The following is a 21158-nucleotide window of genomic DNA, read 5'->3' on the forward strand; positions in this document are numbered from 1 at the left end:
TGATTGGCCTGTGGGCTTGACTGGAAGCACCTCATACAGACAGTTCCTGCTCCAGACCCCAGATCTCAGAAGTTATCAGACAAAACCCTGCTCATCAGCCAAAACACTTAAGTTCAACATTTTATTTCTTGAGCGAGGCACCGCGGGACTTTCCTGCTAATGATTTACTCAAAAAGAACACTGGTTTCTTAGCAGCAATTGCGATGCAGGGAGAGGGTGGGTGCTACTCAGGCAAGAGTACAAATGCTGCAGACAGGAAGGGGACGGGAGTATCACGAGAATGAGGGAGAGGGTGCCAGGGGTCCTTAGTCCTGAACTGGGGCTTCAAAGCTCAGTGGTGGCTGGATATGTCCATGGGCATCACAGGGCAATCTAGTTAGGACTCTAAAGCGTCTACAAAGACGCTTATATTTAGTATCTTCTGAATAAGAAAACCACTAAGTGTCTAAGGCATCTAACCCTTAGAAAGATGCATGTTTGAGTGCTTACCGGCTTACGTTTCAGATGTCTACAAAGTTAACTTATGAGGCTGGTTGACAAAACGTAAAAAATGATATTCCATAACTCAGACTGGTCACTGATTCAGGCTGGCCTTATTCTACATTAAGCAGATGTTACTACACTCACTGACATCTCTCACCTCAAATTCTTTTCTGTTCAAGGCACCATTCTCAAGGGAGGTGATATGGTGCCCCTTAAAGGGGGTAAAAATTGGTCCTTGGGGAAGGGAAATGTACCCTTTTTATATATAAATCACAGATACACACAGTACAGAAACAATATACAGTGTATCTGTTTTATCAAAAGTAGAAGGGGGTGGTTATATAATATTATACCAGAGTTGGTCCCCATGAAATATTTACTGCTTACCAAGGGAAACATAATAGCTTGCTTTGAGCGGAGAACTTTACCGGGGCAGACAGCTCCCTTCACCAACCAGCCAGTATCACCAGGAATGGCTCTGAGTGGCATCACGTGCTCCCCCGCTATGATGCCAGGACAGGGCACCAGGCGTGTGGCACTCCTGCCGGACCAGCAAACCGGAATCTAATCAGGAGGAAATGTCAGTCCAATCCAGAATGAAGGTCAGGCTACACAATAACTGGCCTGTGAGGTCTTGCAAGAAACGTTGAGGTCATGAAAGAAACAGAGCTGTTCAGGAGTAAGAGAGCATGAGGAAAGAGAACAGTCACATGCCACGTGTGGCCAGGGACCATCAAATCCAAAAAAATGACATCACTGGCCCAATTTCTGAAATGTGAATGAAGTCGGAGGCGTAGCTCATACGTGGTATTCATGTTCATTTCCTGATTTTGAGAATTAAATTGTAGTTAGGAGAATGTCCTCGTTTTTATGGAATACTAAATACTGAAGTATTTAGGGGTTCAAGGGACATTACATCTGCAACTTATTCTCTGCGGTTTAGGTTTCATATTAACACACAAACAGGTACGTATTGAGAGACAGCAAGAGAGAGGCTCGGAGCAGACGTGGTAAGATGTTAACACTGCGGAGTCTGGAAGGAGAATTCTCTGTACTACTTTTGCAACTTTTCTGTTAAGTATGAAATCGTCAAAATACAATGTTATTTTTAAAAAGGAATTCAGACATGAAGTGGTCAGGGCAAGAAGGCAGCGCTAGTCAGGCATCTTCTTTCTCTTGGGCAGAATCACCGCCCAAGCAGGGCCTTGAGAGTTCTATGATTCACAAGGGAGGGGAGAGTCTTCTGGAAATTCTTCCTTGGCTTTTCCCAAAGAATAATAACCGTCCTTTATAATAATAACCTTTGCAGCCCGGCCCAGGCTGGCGCCCAAGTTGGCTCCTTTCAAGGACATCTGCGTGGTAGCCACCAGAGGGCGCTCTCCCAGGGGACCACGCTGGGTGCCAGGCCACATAGCTCTGCAGTGTGTTGGCTGAACTTTTCAGGAAACTTGGATGCCATGCATACTTTTCCTTTTTTTTGTGGGCGGGCAAGATGAGTCACGTTTTTCTGAAGTCTGCTCAGCCCGCGGGTTCAGACCTCACCAGCTGCCCCGATCCAGAAAGCTCCAGCTGTAGCTGGTGAGGGCACGGCCCAGGATCCTGGCTTCTGCGGAGCCAGGGTGGCTCAGGTGGGGCCGGAGGACGGCCGGGCACGCTCTCAGCCTCGGAGCGGTGCCACGGAGCAAGGGCAAGCCAGGGAAAGTCTGATGTAGCCAGGCAGAGGGTAACACTCACCTAACTCTGGATTCTGGCAAGTTGTGGGGGACAGACCCAGGGGCTCTGGTCTACCTTCCTGTGAGCACACCTGAGGGAGAGCTGGGTGCTGCCTTTTCTCCCATCTCATGCAGTCTCCCTCCCCAGCACCTCACTGGCGCCAACCAGTCCTCAGGCCTGGCTCAATTCTGCCTCGGTCATTCATTCGTTTCTGGCTGTGGCTGTAGCCCCTGTCTCCCAATCCTGCCAGACAGACCAACTTGCAACTTCTAACAGGTCACCTCTGCGTCTACTCCCACCCCCTGTGCTGCCCTCCTCCCATCACCTCGCCCACCCAGGGAGAGAGAGGGTGTGTCACTAATCTTGGGCTGGCTTCTCAGCTCCTCCCTTACCTTTATAACCATGTAGTATTAAGTTCTCTCTGCTTGGTCCTGCTGGTAGGACCCTGATTGACATCTAAAGTAAATGGACGGGCTCCTTCAGAGAAGACAGGGAAGGTGTCAGCATGGAGGGGCTGCAGAGTAGCCAGGCTCGAGGCACTAAGACCACTACAGCCTGACCCTGCTCTATATTTAAGCAAACAGGCCTATGGACGCCCCCAGGCTGTCAAGCTCCTGTGTCAGTTGGCTGTGGGCAAACTGAGGCAGGGAGGTTGCCAGCCACAGGGAACCCTTGCCACAAGAAGCCTAGACTTGGAGACTCGAAATTAACATCTTAAAAGCCTGCGTTCATCCCTCCACACACACAGTACAAAATCTTTGTCATTTTATGGGCAAACAGATTCTTATTTAAAAAATAAACGCAAGTGGCCGGGAGAGAAAGGAAGCAGCTGTCTGCGACCCAATACAGAGAGACGGGGCGAAAGGAACAGAAGTTTTGCAAGTTAGATGAACTTCTCTGGAAAGCTCATTTGATTTTCAAACGGCTCTCATGACATCCTATGATTCAGAGCCACAGACAGGGAAGCTGGATTTGAAGAACGGAGGTGCAGCTAGCTCACTCCAGGAGCACAGCCACCCACGGGGAAGCTTAGTATCTTAACGACGAACAGAAAATGAAATTTACTTGGGTGGACAAAGTCCACGTGACCTGGGTCACGGCTGTGAGCTGGTCTTCAAAATTGTTCCAACGTCTACATCCCACATCTCTGGCAAAAACCCAGCACTTCCTTCCACCCTGGTTCTCTGTGCTCTAAAAGTTCCCGGCCTGATTCACTTCCAGCCATTCCAAACCCATCCTGCTATTCATGACCACGTAGGGTGGTATTTCCCTAAGTGTGATCTGGTGCCCCACCCCTGCCCCGCAGGGATGCCGACTGTGAGGGTCAGATAAAGCATGCTTTTAAAACTCACAGGAGGCAAACTGAAAACAGAGCGTACTGGCCAGGGCAAACATTGTTCCGTGAGAAATGGCTTTCAGCCATACATGTGTGTGTATATGTTCTGGATTAGGACATAAACTGTATCTTTTACTGGGGGCTGCAGTCAAAAACGTGTCAAACCACTGCTGTGATCAGTTGGCTGATCAACGCCCCCACGCCGTGCCGAACGTGTCCTTCACAGGCTGATGGACACTCCCTGGGTCCCAGGGACTGTTGTCACCTTTTCCTTATTGCCTGTCCCACAGATGCCATGGCTGTGACCTAGAGTAGCCCTCAGGGTAATCGGAGTAGGTGGCTGTCCAAGTCAGTGATTTTTCAATGCTTTTTTTTCTAATAGGACAAAGATAGTATCCCTCTACCCCATGGGGCGGTCACTCAGTGTGGACTGCTGCCCACATAGGACAAGACGCCATTTTTTGCTCAGTGGGAGGCCAGCTGGCAAAATGCCACCCTGTCTCAGCCCCTGACAGCCATCGCCACACGGCCACGGGGATCAGCTTCCAAAACGTATTTGATGCATCTGGTTTTCATGCTAGAAACCTCTTCTCAGTCATACACCAAATGTGTCACCTACCCCCCAAGTATGTAGCCTCTATCACTTATATCTCAGTTTGAATACCTTTGCCAGAACCTTCCCTGAAGGTTGGTCTTGGCCTGAGGGAGAAGGGAAAGGATAAGACCACTGAAGCTCTCAGAGCCAGGAGCCCACAAGAAAAATAAGAAAACCAAGGGAGCTCTAGGGTCCCCAAAATAGCTTTGTCCCCTTTATAATGGTGACGAGAGCCAGCCCATTCCTTGCAAGTTCCAGTTGCTTTCCATCCTTCATCCAGACCCACAGGCACATGCAGCCCAGGTCCCGGGGCTCATCCCAGGAAGGGTCACACTCAGAGAGACCTGGGGCCTCTGTTGCCTGAGGCCCTGACTGGCACTGGGAAGGCCCTAGGAGAGCTTGGGGGGAACCTAGGCAGATACCTGCAACCTTAAACACGTGAATTTCCAAAGGACAGAGGTAACAGAAGCATATCACGAGGGAACATAGACTGTGCAGATGCTTAAAATAGCAAGTATGTTTCAGAGCTGGGCAGGTTGCTCAAAGCCAGTATAATCAGGTAGGACTTTCTGGAGCAGGTGGAGCACGAGGAAATCTCAAAGGAGGAGGGAGACCGTCATGATTGATCACCAGGTCATTCCAGTGACCCCCGCAGGTCCCCCCCACTACCACCTCTTGCTGCACAGCAGCCAGACTAATTCCCTCAGCATCACTGCCCGATGACTTCTGGGGTCACTCACTAAAAAAGCGTGGAATCCTGCCCTGGCCTGCAAGGTCCTGCCCAGCTGCCGGAAGGCTCCGAGGTGCCCCTGCTCAGGACGCCTGCACCACCCCACACACGCACCTGGCCGCTGCCTGGCTCCATCCTATCCAAGCCCAGGTGCTTCCACGTCAGAGAGGCCTTTCCTGGGTGCCCTACATCAAGAACCGTTCCCACCCTACCCCTTCACCCTTACTTTTCTTGGTTCCACGCGGCATTTTTGTACACGATACATATTTCTCACTGTCTCCCCTCCTGAGAATGGAATCCCACAGGGGCACGGACTCACTTGTTCGTTGCTGGACCCTTAGTGCCTGGCACGCTGAACAAATGTAGTCCGTGTGAGGCCACTCCCCTTTAAAAGGCCAGGTCAGGCCAGTCAGGTGGGGGGTTGGCATATCTGCTCTGTGACAGCAGCTTTCTTCTGTTTGGGAGGCGCATCTGAAGTCACACATCCCAAGCTGGAAAAACCAGGCAGGGACAGTGGGGCCTGTCTCTATCCCCTGGGCAGGGCCAACCTGCACCTGCAGGAGGCTCAGAATATGAGGCTATATCGCCCCCTAGTGGTCACTTGGCCACAAAGCCAGGAAACCACCCCCAGAGGTTTGCTGAGCCTGGCAGGGAGGGCAGTGCTGCCTCTGGAAGCTGAAGGGGAGTCCTTCCTGGCTTCTTCCAGCTTCGGGGGGTTGCTGGCACCCCTTAGCATTCCTCGGCTTGTAGATGCATCACTCCAATCCCTACCCTTGTTGTCTTTCCCCCAGGACAGGTGTTCTTCCTATTCTGTCTTTTAACATCTTCTCATGAAACACCAATCATGGAATGAGGCCCCCACCCTCCTCTGGTATGACTTCATCTCAACTAATAAACTGCAATGGCTTTGTTTCCAGATCAGGTCACATTCAGAGACACCAGGTGTTAGGACTTCAGCACATCTGTTTTAGGGGACACAACTCAACCCATAACAGTTATTATAAGGATTAAATGAAAATGTATAGTTTTATTATCTACTGAACAGTGCTGGAAGTAAATTCTTTATCTTGTCTAATTCCCCACCTAGCCCTGGCCGGGTAACTTGATCATATTCCCGTATGATCCTTGCATCCGCTCCCCAGCTCCAATCCACCTCCCAGAGTTTTCGCTCATTCACCCCGGCCCCCCATCACGCATCTCCCTCCACATGTCCCCCTTAGACAGTTCCCTGCCCTTTCTCATGTAAATCCACTACTCTTCTCCACCCAATGCACCAAAGCTCTGAGCATCAAGCTTGCGGACTTCCAGGGACTTCGAGAAAGTCTGTCAATATTTATGTCACGTTTATAAACATGCCTATTGTGCTCTTTACAAAGGCCTGACACCCCAAGATTAAGACAGTTACCCACTTTGGGGGACATTTAAATAACACTTAAAGCCTTGCTCCACATGGGAATCATTTTGGTGTAAGGAATGACCGAGGAACCACCTCTATTTTGTTTTCCCCTAAATGGCCAGCCAGTGGTCCTGTCATTGGCTTTCTGCTCCTAAAATTCACTCCTTAGAAGTGGGGTCTTCCCATCTAGGTTAAAAGTGGATTTGGGTGTTAGACCCCCTGGGTACAAATCTTGGTTCTGCCACTTACTAGCTATGTGCTCTGTGCTCAATGGCTTAACCTCTCTGCGCTTCAGCGTCCACTTTGATGAAAACAGTGAAAATACTGCTTCAGAGAGCTTTTAACGAAGATTAAAACGATCATCACATTTGATGCAATTAGAGTGCACATGGTAGGCACTTATGATTCTGTATAATTATTAGGTATAATGTTTATAGTATTATAACTATTATCAACGATTAGGGAGCAAAGTTGAGTAACATGAAATGAAATACTTCTTGAGGTCCTGCCTTGCTGACTGTGCAAGGTTTTCACCTTTTAAGTTGCCTTCATTTTATTATTTGTAGTTTATGAAGATATGGATACGGGCTTTCCTCAACTCCAAAGGCAAGCTCATTCTAAATCAAGTTGAAAACAAAAATCTTTGGAAGATAAAGATTCACTGTTTGGAAGCTTCTACAACCATACGGGCACATACTCGACAAGGTGAACAGTTCGGACTTTGTGGGCCGTATAGTCTTTGTTGCTGTGTGAATGCAGCCGCAGTCAAAAGAAACAAACGGATGTGACTGGGTTTCAATGAAGCTTTATTTCCAGAAACAGGTGGCAGGCCAGGTGTTCGTCCCTGGGCGCTAGTGTGCTGACCATTATACTCAGGGAGGAAGCACAAAAGCAGGTTATTGTTTTGGTTGGGGTGACTGACCCTGATCATCAAAGGCTTGCTACTACACAGGCGGGCTGGAAAGAATACGGTGCAAACCCCAGAACCCACAAGACACGTCTTGAATCAACATGCCACTGGACCAGTCGACCACAGGTAAATATTAGTGAGAGACCCCAGCCACTCCATACAAGCAGGCCCTCCGAGGGAGAAGATCCTTCTAGAACGAAGCTTTGGTCCTCTTCCCTGGGCAAAGAACACCAGCCAGCCTTGGTATTTGCTGGGACTGGCTCTCCCGTCTGTATTCCCGTTCCGGTTCCTGGGGTGTCTGAAGATTGCATGACTGCCTTTTCCGTTTTTGTTTCCCCTTTGAAAGCGATGGTGCTCACACTTTCTACCTCCTCTCTTTCTCCCCCCTGAATAATAATAGGCAACGGTGTTTCTCAAGCTTGAGTATATATCGGTGTCCCCTGGGGAGCTTGTCACACTTTGAAATTCCGCGTTCATCATAAGTCACAGGTCATACATCACTGGATAAAAAGACAGGAGTCACTGGATAAAAAGACAGGATGCAGAACTCGAGGAGCAAAGGGGCATTTCCTTAGGAGGAGTGTGGGGTGGTAAGTGGAGAGACACAAAGACGAGCAACTCTCTGGACCTCATGGGAAGATCCATCAACTCGTGCTGCCAAGCCCCCCAGAGCCAGTCTTCCTGGGTCCTGACCGTTCCTTCCAAAAAACTGTCTTCCTTGTTTTAAAATAAAGTAATGTGAAAGTCGAGGACGGGGACCAACATTGGACTCAGAAATGAGACTAAAATAGCATCCCATAATGTCCCTCGGACAAATCTGGTTCTAAGATTTCTAGCAGGCAGTGCACACACACACACAGGGAAAACTGGGCCACTTCGTGATTAGTGTCCGTTACAGACGAAACAACCCAGTTGCTCACAAGTCCAGCTATTCTTGGTTCCGAGCCGGGACAGGAGATTTCTCCCAGGGGCCTTGTGTAACAAACAGTGTCTTCGTGACACCCTTCCGATGGACACTGGGGTTCCATGGGCTATTACTTATAAAGACCCCACAGGCTGATGGCAGTACTCTCAAGCTCAATTCTGTGAAATTAGTTCTGGGGCAGCAGGGAGCAATGTATAGTCTAGGCACTTTGATCCGGGAATGGACTAAGGAAGAGCAGAAAGACTGAGTACCCTCCACGCACGCCTATGCCACGCACAATTAAGACTAGAGTGCCAAGGAGCCCGGCGGTCCCCCCAGGGAAGGAGCGCACGCTCTGCCTGCACACAGACCTGGTTCTTCACGCTCCATTGACGACAGGGCTGGGCAGGGTTGGCTTCCGCTTAGGGAACATGAAGGGCCTGGGCTGGGTGGTTCAAGGGCAACGGCATGGGCAGCGGTCTTGGGGCCCGGCGTGCCCCGGGCTAATCAATGCTTGTTATGAGCCGCCAGTCAGTCCAGACCTTCCCGAGCCCGGCCGATGGCCGCCTCCCCAGATAGATGATAGAGAACAGCCTGAGCAAGCAGCCTATTCCACAGCATCGTACGGACAGACCTTTGAAACTGGGTATTTTCTGGCCAAGGACATTGAAGGGCTTTTAAAATACTGAACAGGAAAAGACAGCAGGATCCTCTGCTTCCCAGGGAGCAGCGAGTCTGGCCCATCCTCATTACCCAACGTCCCCCCTGCAGGCGCTCCCAGACCACCCAGACGCCGTGTCTCGTCTGCCCGCTTCCGCCTTCAGAAATAACCCTGGTCTTAACAGGCTGGCCCCCTGACCCCTACCCACCAGTCCTCTACATCCCAGCCAGAGGTGTGAATTGTAGCTCTTGGCTTTTCCCATATAACCTGTGCACTGGGTTGAAGAAGTGTCTTCTCTGAATTCATGTTTTTTTAGGAACCTCAGAATGTGACCTTACTGGGAAGTAGGGTCATCGCAAGTGTAATTAATTAAGGCGAGATCACACTGGAGTAGGTGGGCCCTTAATCCAATAGTGCTAGTATCCTTATATGGAGGGGAGAGACACACAGACACACGAAGGCGGACACCGTGTGACGACAGGCAGAGGCAGAGACTGGGGTGACGCTTCTACAAGCCAAGGGATGCCAAGAGACACCAGAAGCTAAGACACAGGCATAGGACACTGTCCTCTAGATTCAGAGGGAGCGCAGCCCACCTGACATCCTAGTTTTGGATACCTGGCCTCCAGGACTGCGAGAGAATACATTTCTGTGGTTTCAGCTCCCCAGGGTTGGGGGATTGTGTTATGGCAGCCCCAGCAAACCTAGCTTTCTGTTGTAAGCAACACAGACATGATGCCAGCTCTGGAGAAACAGGTCACCCTGATGTAGGTCTGGTCTGATGTCCCCTCCTCTTAGAGGTGGTGCATGGCAGAATATTTGAGAATTTCAGGATCCCTGTCAAGGAAACTGGGGGTGCTCCCTAGAGCTTCTGCACATCGATGCCAGGACACACCCACCCTATCAGGATTCATATACTGTATTTCCCCATGTATAAGATGGGGAAAAAATTTGGGGGCCCAAAATTTGAAAAAAATGTATTACATAAAGTTATTGAACTCAAGTTTTATTCATCATAAAATTCATACAACTCCTCGTCACTTGCGGGAAATACAAATAAAAAAACTACAACCACTATATAAGACACACCCAGTTTTTAGACCCCAAATTTTTCAAAAAAGGGTGCATCTTATACATGGGGAAATATGGGGAAATACGGCATATCGTTCCCAACTCCATGTCACCCGGTGACGTCAGCCTTGAAAACCACTTTGTCATATGACATTGATGCATTTATATTTAGGTCCACTCATGATGGGCAGTGACTTTAGGGGTATTAGGAACAATACCGCAAAAAAAATAATAACAAAGAAGAGAAGAGAGACACCCCCTTCTCTTTCCTTGTAAGTCACTGACACTAAAATCGCCGTCGGTGGCCTGGACTTCCCGGTCACGTACTGCTTACCCTACAGGTCCTGACGCCTGGAAATAAAGCAAGACCCCCACCCCCAAACCTCCGATGCTCAAGTGCAAGTTTATTTCCCAAATCACTGCCTTCCCGAATCAGAACTTTCTACACCCTCAGAAAGAACCGAAAAGAGTAGAAAGATGCACTAAGACACAGGAAAGGAGAAAATGAACGCATCCACCTTAGAGTTTGCCTCGTACGCGTATATTTCCAACTATGATCAACGGTGCTTAACTGAGAATATTTTATACTTAGATCACAAATACTCGTGAGCCTATAGAGCTCTCTCTTACACACACATTTCCTTCCTCTGTTTCTCTACAAAAGAGTCGATCTGCCAGAGACAGGTACACGCAAATCCCCCAATACCGAACCACACCCACTGGGGCCACTGGGCAGATCAGAGCAAGGGCTGGGCACCCGGCACCCGGCAGGGGACAAACCTCAGCTTCACGCCACTGCCTTTTCTCAGGGAAGGCTGGAAGCCAAGGCCTCATGTGGCTGCCCCTTCAAGTCACACTCCGAGTATTGGCTGTTTACAGTTCATCCCAGGGGCCAGGCCACCCCAGATGGATTAGTGTAGGGAGAAACTCACAGGTGGGAACCAAGATTACCCTGGAGGGAGATGTGTTCCTGGGGACAGACACAGACATGCACGCTCAGCACCAGGTCCCTCCCAGCCACCCGGCCAGCTGTGGTGCCCTTGCGGGTGGCACCGCGGCCAAGTGGCCATAGGAAGGTCCCCAGCTGCCCGGCACCCACCTGAAACAATAGCATCAGTGTCTTACTTTTTCTGGAGCGGGAGAAGAACCGGATGCCCCCGGGCGAGGTAGACGGGTTGGAGGTGGGAGAAGCCTCTTTGGACGAGGAGCGGAAGATCCCAGTGAAGCTCATGCGACGTGGGGAGCGCGGTGGGGACTCCTGGTAGGAGAACGGGAACACGGTTTTGGGAGACCCCGGGCTGGTCTTGGGCCTCACGGGAGCAGACACGGGGCTGGAGGGCCGGTGCTGGGGGCCTCTGGAGAAGAACCCTTTGGAGGGGCTGCCCGAGCCGAAGGGGCTGTCCACCTGCGGAGAGACAGACAAATGGATGAAGCCACTCAGAGCTCAGGCGCTCAGACCTCGGTCCTGTCCCTCCCAAGGTCCGCTGTCACCACGCTGCTCCTCCTCGGCACCCTGCCCGAGAGGCAGCCCTAAGCTCTTCTACAAACAGAAGTGGCCACCAGTGGTCCGGAGAAAGCACCTGACCCAAGGACGGCCCATCCACTGACCTCCATCCAGCTCTCTAGAAGGGGTCGCCTAGAGACGGTGGGGAGGACGGGACGGGCAGCGGACATGGCTCAAGATGATGCCTCCTCCGCCTTTAAGCTATTTGTGGGTCTGTCTCCTGGCCTCTACTTCTCAATACCTCACGTATGTCCTTCTCCAGGTCTGACCACACTGGGACAAAGCTCTCCTGCCCTTCTTCAAAGGAGGAAACGCGAATCTCGGTGATCTGAACACAGTGGGCCTGGGGCTCCATCCCACGGGGCCCTGGCACTAGGAAGGGGTGTGTTTTTCACCTCCAGGCTGCTTTGGGCACTGGAGTGACAGGGTTGTTGACAGAGGTCAGAAAGAAAGTGAACGAGGCGGAAACCCTCTGAGGCTCACTTCACCCATGACCTGTCTGCAGGGCAGATGGGGCAAGGGCGAGGCCTGGTGGGGGAATCGTCTAGCACACTGAGATCCTGGTGACCACAGGTGTGCTGAGAAGGTAGGTAAGTGCACACGCCCCGAGGCAGCCTCCGTGCCCACACTGGCCTCTGTCTACTGGGGGTGCCTGCCTGGACCCAGGGCCCCTGTGAATTCTTCTACCACCAGAGGGCGCCCCCAAACTGGGCTGGAGTTTCTTTTAAAGGATGTGCTGCCCTTGTCCAGTTGCCACCTTCAGAGACACTCAACCCCAAGTCCACCTCTCCCTGAGATGCCCCACTTCCGTGGCTACAGGGAGGTACCACGGCAGGCTCCATGCTGAGCCCTTCACCTACCGGGCTTCTGAGGCACAGGGCTCCTGGCGATGACAACCATGGAACTCAAGTTCACCTCCTTACAAGGAAGCTCAAGTTTTTCTTTTTCTAACCACTTACTAGAACAAGCATTTCAATTCTCTGTCTCTATTCAGTTGAGCCACTAAGCCACCCATCTATGGAACTCAGGCTTCCTGAAGCTTTTTCGAATCTTTAGACTAATTAACAAAAAGAAGGTCTTTGAGGAGTGGGCGGTGTGTGCCTGAGGACACGGAGTGGGGGCGGGGGGAATGTCACCCACCAGCAGGGTGGTGCAAGCAAGGATTCTGGGGACAGAGACTGGAGTCTGAATCGTGGCTCAGTTTCTAGAACTGTTACAAACGGCTTAAGCTTCAGTGTCCTCATCCATACAAGGTGGTGAAAAAGACGGGATATACTGTGAGTGATGCAGCTGGCACAGCTCCTGGCACGTCGTAAGTACCTCACACACACGTGATCCGCCCTCGTCATCACGGATTGGGTATGAACAGGTCCTTGGTATTTGTGGACGGTCAAGGAGGCAGGGCCAAATTATGGGAAAATGCCATGTGTAGGGTAAGAGCCCTGTTTGAGGGAAAACCAGGAAGGCTCCTTGGCAAGGAATGGCACGGTCAGCTGTGTTTAGGGTGGGCCATTCTGATCACTCCTCACCTCACTCACTGAGTGCCACCAAGCCTGAAGCTAGGAGAAGGTGCTGGCTGGAGGTGGAGCCCAGGCCACAAAGCTGGTCAGTGTTGGAGTGGGACCCCAGGGCCCACGGCTTTTACCCTCACACTGAGAGCAGCAGACCCGGCTGGGAGGGGGAGCCGCCAGGAACAGGGCCAAGGTCAAGCTCGAGGGCAGAGGGGGCGAGTCCTGTTTGGGAACTGTCTGCAAGGTGGGCCCCACAGACGCCCTCTGCGCATTGCACAGTAAGCTCAGCTTGGGGAGAAGAGAGAGCTGCTGAGCACAGGCTGACGGGTGGGTCTATGGACAGAGCAAAGAACAGTAGGTTCAGGTCCCCATGAGGTCAGGGAGGAATGTCATAAATCCACTGAGGCTCTTGGGGGCAGAGCTGCCACACCCTCCGCTGCCTCTGTTCCGCTCTGCTCCCAGCTGTCCCTCCTCTTCAGGGATGTCACTGGCCCCTGCAGTGCCCCCTCCTCATCTTCCCGCTCTTATCACTTCTCTCCACTTCAGGAGCCTGGCAGCGCCTCCCCCCCTCCCATCGTCACATCCTCAGAAAGGGCTGGATGTCAGCAGAGTCTACACCATGCTCTCCTTACAGGGTGTCTACATTTTGAACGGGATCGCTAAGACCAAGGGGTGAAATTTGGCAGGTGAAGAAGGGGGCCCTTCCAAGGCAGTTTGGGAATTATGCTTGGTAGGTAGTCACCTCACTGCCATCAAAAAGGTGGCCTTCTGTCAATATAACTTGAGGTGGGAGCACAGGTGGGTGTGCAGGTGGAAAGGCAGGTGGAAGTGTCTCTTGGACTCTCACTGGGAGAGTCCTGCGTTGGTGGCACCTCAGGCGATCTGTGAGATAGACGGCCTTACCTTATGAGAATGCTTTTCTGAACTCTCCAGGTCTCCATCCAGGAGAGGCATGGCAAAGGAACTCAGGTCCTAGGATGGAAACAGAGCACGCGGTCAATGACAGTGGCCCGCAGGTGCCCATCTGCCTCATCCAGGGACTGCACATGGCTCTCGTGTGTCACCTCTCCCTGCCCGAGTCATCCCAGAATACCGACCATTAGGGAGGGACACGGATGGCAAACTGGTAGAAGGATGGCATGACGACACACGAGCCCCTCTCAGAGGTCCTGGCCACTCTCCATATCTCCCTTCAGGAAGTCACTGCCTCCTGTCACCCGGGGTGAAGGGGCCGGAAGGGGAAGCGCGAAGGGGGAGCGGAAGGAACGAAGGGCAAGGCCCATCTTTGGGGAGCGGCTGACGGACCGGGCTGCAGCTCATGACATGACGGTGTGGAACCTTGAGGGAGTATTCATGGATGTGTGTCTTCCTGGGAAAGATATTGGGGCCTCGTCGGGGGAGCGTTGGGCTGGGAGGTGGGGCAAAACGATCAGGAAAGCCAGCCGGCACAGTGGCTGGAGGAGTAGCGCGGGTGGGATGGAGCTGGCCACAGCCCGCCTTGTCGGCAACAAAGGCATCATTTTACCCTCAGCGCTGCTTGTCCTTCTTGCCTGGTGAGTCTCCACACCCAGACGGAAACCACAGCTGGCCAGTCCTCCACCGGGAGAACCTGCCTGTGTCTTCAACCTTTCCTTTTTAAGCTTTTGGCTTTATTATTTTTTTATTGGGGAATTGGGGGAGGGGAACAGCATTGAGGAATCGGGGGAGGGGAACAGACACGTTGCTGTCCTTTTGTTCTTCAGTCTAGTTGTGGAGGACGTCGTTTCACTGGCCTATGTTGGTACTATCATTGCGCTCTTCCTGGCTGGGGCAGATTGGTCGCTGGCCATTGGACGGTTGCTCACAGTGGCTCACGGCAGCTCACGCTGGCTGCCGGCCACTCACAGTAGCTTACGGCAGCCCACGGCAGCCCCACTGCAGTCTACGCTGTTGCCGGTGACTCACGGCAGCCCAGCTCCAGGTCGAGCTGTTGTTCACCATCTTAGCTGTAGAGGGCGCAGCATCACTAGCCCATGTGGAATCCAAACCGGCAGCCCTGCTGCTCAGAGCTCGCACTCCCAAGCCAACTCTTAACCATCACGCCACTCGGCCAGCCCCGCTTTTTGCTTTTTTATTGTGGTAAAATACACGTAACATAAAAATCACCATCTTACCCATTTTAAATGTACAGTCCAGTAGTGTTAAGTACATTCACGTGGTATAACTATCCCCACCATCCATCTGCAGAGCTCTTTTCATCTTCGCAAACTAAAACTGTGTCCCATTAAACACTAACTCCCCATTCGTCCTGTCCCCCAGCCCCTGGCAGCCACCAATCTACTTTCTGTCTCTATGACTCTCACTCCTCTAGGGACCTCTTATAAATAGAATCATATAGAATTTGTCTTTTTTTATGACTTGCTCATTTCATTTAGCATAATGTCTTCAAGCTTCATCCATGCTGTAGCCCATGTCAGGATTTCCTTCCTTTTTAGGGCTGAATAATCTTCCATTGTATGGAAAGCCCACATTTTGCTTATCTACTCATCCGTCGAGGGACACTTGGGTTGCGTCCACCTTTTGGCGATTGTGACTTATGCTGCTATGAACACAGATGTTCTGGGTTGAATTGTGTTCCCCTCACCCAAATTCACAGGTTGAAGTTCTAACCCCCAGCACCTCCGCATATGAGTATATTTAAACATAGGGTCTTTAAAAAAGTAATGAAGTTAAAGTGAGGTCCTCTGGGCAGGCCCTAATCCAACAGGCCCTTCCTGTGTCATTATAAGAAGAGGCGGTCAGGATACAGACACATGCAGAGGATACACCATGTGAAGGCAGAGAGAAGACAGCCAGCCATCTATGAGCCAAAGAGAATGGCCTCAGAAGAAGCCATCCTTACCGACACCTTGATCTCAGACTTCCAGCCTCCAGAACTGTGAGAAAATTAATTTCTGTTGTCCACCTACCCAGTCTGTGGGGCTTTGTCATGGCAACCCTAGTAAACTAATATAATTAGTGTGCAAATATCTCTTTGAGAGCCTGCTTTCATTGGGGGGAGAGGGAGGGTAATACATCCAGAACTAGAATTGCTAATCATGGAAATTCTATTTTTAGTGTTTCTGAGGAAGCACCATACTGTTTTCCATAGCGTTTTACATTCTACATTCCCACCAACAGTATACAAGGATTCCAGTTTTTCCAGATCCTCGCCATCACCTGTTATTTTTAATTTTAATTTTTATGTTTTGCTCTTGTGTTTGTTTTTATAGTAGCCATCCTAATGGGTGTGAGGTGATTTGCATTTCCCTAATGATCCGTGATGTTGAGCATCTTTTCATTTGCTTCTTGGCCATTTGTATATTTTGTTTTTTTTTCTTCAAGGTTGTTTTGGCTACTTGAGGTCTCTTGAGACGCCATAGGAATTTTAGGATGAGTTTTCCTATTTCTGCAAAACAAACTAACCAACAAACCTACAAACAAAATCGCCATGGGGATTTTAATAGAGGTTGCACTGACTCGGTAGATCGCTTTGGGTGGTAACTGACCTCTTAACGATATTGTCTACCAACCCGTGTACACAGAATGTCATGCCATTTATTTGCGTCTTCTTCAGTTTCTTCCAGCAACACTTTGTGGTTTTCTGTGTACCAAACCTTTCTTTGAACCCATTCCGCCCCCTCACTCCTCTGCTGGGGTCCGGATCTGCACCCTCTTTCGCTCAGCTCTCTCGAGTCGACTAATTATGATCCAGGCCTTTCAGCCTGTTTCAAGCCATGGCCAAACCTCTGCTTAAAGACTGATCCCTAAAAATGTGAGGCCCCTCCCTGAACACCCCAGGGGCTGCGCTGTAGCCTTGGCAATGGCTCCCACACCTGGCCAACTGGACCGTGCTGGTTCTTATATATGTATCCAGACCCAGCCTCTCTTGGGTTGGTTTATTTCTACAATCTCAAGCCTGGATGCACATTGGCATCTCCCGAGGAGCCTGGGTCCCACCGGGGACACAAGCTGATGGTCTATGGTGAAGTACAAGCATCATAGTGATTCAGCCGACGGCCCAGGTGGACAGCCACCTGCTTCCCACCAGTGGCTGGAGGCACGAGCCACTGTCAGGGGCCCTCGGCCAGGCCCTGCAGGCTCCAATCCAGGGCCCACTGATTTACTGACCTCTGCTGCCTTATTTCTAATGTCTCCTTCTTTTAGCAACAGCTCAGGCAGGCCCTTGGTGGTTTTCCCAAACACGACTGTGTGTCTGCAGACACTTCGTCTGGAACGCCATCTTAACTGCTCAGACACCTCCGTTCAAGGCCATGCCACTGGCTCCCAGAGCAGCCCCTCCAGGACAGCGCCAGCCTCTAGCACAGAGCCTGGCATGAATCACCGGCCCTCGCTGCCATTCTCCAAATGCTCCCAGCCCCGCCCTCCCTCTGTGCCATGCTACTCTTCCTGCCCTCCTCCCCTAGCCCCCGAATCCTGGTTCACAGAGCGAACTCCTATGTGTCATGCAAAGCCCGGTCAGACATCATCTTTGGCTGGGCCCCACCTCAGACAGAATCAATTCCTCTCTTATCTGTGTTCCCACAGTACTTCAGACGAACCTTTATGACAGGGCTGTATTCCATTTATTGGGCAAGCTATTCATCTCGCTATTCTTGGCCTCACATTTGCCCGGCACACTGCAGGTGTGCAAATGAACTCCTGGACAAGGAAGGCACCCTCTCTTACCCTGGCCCCAAGCGCCGGGGGGCTGCACAGCCTGCTCTGATGGGCCAGCTAACAAGCAGGCCCCACACGGCTGCAGTTCACGGGGGACTGAGAAGCAACCAGGTGTGGGGTGCTTATCTCCCATTTTAACGAGAACATTCCTCTGTGGCCTCTAATCATGACCCTCGAACGTTTGTTCAGCACAGCAGTTTCCACATGCCAAAGCATTTTCACAAATACTCATTTGTTCCTCCCCTAACAGCCCCAAGAACCATCACGCTCTAGCGACGGATGGAGGCCTCGGCGGTTAAGTGACTCATGTCCACACAGTGTGGAAAGAGCTGAGACTAGGATGCTGGTCCCGCTCCTGTGCCAGGCTGCCTGTGGTGGTCCCAAGCAGCTGCTCCTGACCAGAGTGAGCTGACGAAAGTATCCAATCGTCTGACCACTGCTGTATGCCCACTCCCTGGCACTGTGTTTGCTCGGTCACGCATGCTGGGCTTTGCTGGACGGCTCCCCTTCACCCCACATTCCATGATGCTAATCTCCCAGAGCTCACCAGGAAACTGCACACCTTGGAGGCCCGTGTGTGAAAATCCCGAACTGCAACGATGGCCACAGGACCCTCAGCGGGTGCAGTAACTGGGACCTGGCCTCCGCTCGGCTGTCGTTCCAGAAGGACCAGGCCCTGGAACTTGCCCTGTTCATGGGGTTTCCCACCAGAGCTCCACGCTCTCCTCACTGCTTTATCCTCTCCTTGCCCCACCCCCACAGCTCCTTGTCCCATCGGCCAGCCAGTCAGGCCTTCCCGGGGCACTGGGTGGGCATGTCACTGGGCAACGTTCAGATGCCAAGTGACATGGAAGATGCGTTTTCTGTCAAAAGACAACTTTATACTCTGGGCTTGTCATCAGCTGCACACACTGGATTTTAGACCTTGGCTACATGCTCTGGAGACGAGTATCAGAGTCTCTGGGAAAAGTAAATTTTAAGATTTGGGCAGATGAAGTCACCTGTCCAGAAAGCATCAGGACACAAGAGAAAAGCCCCAGGTTCGAGAAAATTTAAGCTCATCTCATTTAACCCCATCCCTAACCCTCTTCAGAAATCCAGGCAAAAGCCAAAAGTCTAACACACACACACACACACACACACACACACACACACACACACACAAGGAATCAACAGCAGAGCCACCATTCATCTGTCCTTGGCATAATATATCCCTCTTAAATCTTCTAATCATTGCCACATTTGGTCCTTAGGTAGCCTGTACAAGCAGGAAAGGCAAGTGCTATCATCCCAGTCCATAGAAGAAGATACTGAGGGTCAGAGTGGTTAAGCCACTTGCCCGAGGCCAGACGACCAGACAGTAGCAAGCAGGCTCTATAACCCAGGTCCGCCCACTCCCAGCCCAGAGTTCTTTCTGTTAAACTCCTGCACCTCCTTGGAATGGCTCAGAACCAGCAACAAAAGCCAGCTCGGTATCAGAGGCTGTGAAGATACAGGGAGCTCTTCCGTGAAACGCGAGTCTCCTTGGCCCAGTGAGTCCTCAGGGGGAAGGAAGGAAGGATGGGTGAGGATTCTTATACATTCAATGATTCACTCCCAAGGCAGCTGACGATACAGCTTTATCTTGAACGTCTGCTTCTTAATTAGAAGTAATTCAGACGCTGACGTTTTTGAAGAAATGTCCCGTACCCACCACCCAATGCGACCACTCCACCTTCTGGCATGCCCACCCTTTCCATAGTCTGGGGTCTTATTTACACCTCCCCCCTGCTCCCCTGCCACTTGTCCCAACATTTCTCCATAAGATAATAGGCCTTATACTGCTTACAACTGATTTGTGAATTCTTGCAGGACGGGGCTGTTTCACTCATGTTTCAGCTGAGAGAAGGTCCCAGTGCATATTGATCAGATGCTTGCTTTGTCTTACAAAACTCCTTTGTTGATGCAGCTGGGATACCCCAGAAAGAGGCCTGACGAAAGCACAAATACAGGACAAACAGAAAGGCTGCCAATGTCAGGGGCCCAGGGTCTGCACCTGAGGGCCAACCAGGGGGTTTCAATGTCGGGGTCACGGTACGGAACATTCCTGTCGAATTACCAGTGGTTTGTTTCCGACTGAGGAAGGAACACATCTAGCTAGGTTTTCATTCTCCACTCCCACCGAGCAGACCTGAGCACACCAAGCGCCAGCGACATCCGAAGCCACCTGGGCTGTGAGGTAGCTAACCAAGGGTCCCGTCTAGACATATACGAGTACCACGTCCCTCTGCATGTACCAACACGACCTGTTCACAGAGATGGAGCCAGGGGGCCGAGTTCCAGCGCCAGCCCTGGAGGACTTTGGGCACGTCTGAATTCCGTTTTTTATCTGTCAAATGAGAGGGTGTAACTAGGTAATTTCAGAAGACGCCTTTTAGCTCACACATCCTCTCTGTTTATCTATTGAACTAAAGAGCAGGTGGGATCTGGGGGGCATTTCAAAGGAATACTGCTCCATTCAGAAGAAAATGCATCTTCTCTTCTACGATTAGTCATAAAAACAACTTTCTTCTCTGCTCTCAAACCACCAAATCCTCTCCACTGCCCTCAAAGCTCAGGGCCTTCAGGCAGAGAATCCATGAACACCAACGGAGGGATGAGGGCGTGCCCTGCGTGTCCCTGGTGATGCTTCGTAGGTCAGGTGGTTATAACACAGCTGCACTGCTGGCTTTCTACTTCACGTGTGTCTTAATCTGCCTCTTATATGCTAATCTTCTGGTTTCTTGACTGATTTCTAAGGTCCCTCAATCTTAAGCACCTGGGTCATCAGTACAAATGCCAGGTGCATCCTAGAGGCTGCCCCACGTGATTCCAGAAAAGCCGTGAGTGGTGTCCTCAGACCCCCGGGTCACTCGGGTTCTGTGTGGCCTGCTTGTCTTCCTGACTCTCCAGCTCCCCGTCGCTAACACAGGGGAGGCGCCCACACGATTGAACCTCATCCGTATCTGACCTGCTGGGATTGTGGCTTGAGGTTGGCCTCTTGTGCTGAGGGCCTTGGCGAGTCCCTTGGGCGGGAGGCACATGTGAGGTGTCTCCACATGGACTGGCTTTGCACAAAACCTCCCAACCCCCAAATGGGCAATTCCTGGTACCAACGTGGGGGGGCGGGGGGTGTGTGTGATGACCAGAGCTATGATCAATTGGAGGCTTTGAAAGACATGCACCTTATATAACCACTCTCAGAAAAAAAAGGAGGAACAAACCCTGAAGCACTGGAACTGGCAAAGGGGAAGGGAAAGGGGCCAAACTAGGGAGAGCCTAAGCGTCACTCTTTGTTTTCCACAGAGGACATCACGGTTTCTGACTGTAGTCTGAGAGATCTCCTGATGTAAAAACGACAAGAAAAAAACACCGTTTTTCACTCCTGTGGCCGCCCTCTCACTTTCCCTCCACCTGGTGGTCCAGACTGAGTCACACGAGTGGCTCAGGGCTCCCGTCCCTGCACCCCCCCCCCCACCACTGTCCCCTAGTTCTCACCCAGGGCCTTCGCTAGCTTGCTAGCACCAGACATTAAACCCTTTCCTCAAAGTCCAGTGGCTACAGAATGCTTAGGCCGGAGTGGTCAGGCCTCAATTCTCCCCTCAGCTCGCCTGTGTGGGGCTGGTCA

The 21158-nt window shown here is 51.4% G+C and overlaps 1 protein-coding gene across 3 annotated transcripts in view; it reads right to left on the reverse strand.

Moving 5' to 3' along the window:
* PRKAG2 (protein kinase AMP-activated non-catalytic subunit gamma 2) overlaps nucleotides 1-21158 on the reverse strand; it is a 234990-nt gene that overhangs the window by 147417 nt on the left and 66415 nt on the right. For all 3 annotated transcript variants that reach the window (XM_019655404.1, XM_019655403.1, XM_019655405.1), the window contains exons 2-3: nucleotides 13718-13786; nucleotides 10925-11204 (exon numbers count right to left, since the gene is read on the reverse strand). In XM_019655404.1, coding sequence (XP_019510949.1) covers nucleotides 10925-11204; nucleotides 13718-13786 — 349 coding nt within the window. The remainder of the gene's footprint in view (nucleotides 1-10924; nucleotides 11205-13717; nucleotides 13787-21158) is intronic.

The sequence above is a fragment of the Hipposideros armiger genome, unplaced genomic scaffold (genome assembly GCF_001890085.2).
Source record: "Hipposideros armiger isolate ML-2016 unplaced genomic scaffold, ASM189008v1 scaffold_239, whole genome shotgun sequence".
Lineage (NCBI taxonomy): Eukaryota > Metazoa > Chordata > Mammalia > Chiroptera > Hipposideridae > Hipposideros > Hipposideros armiger.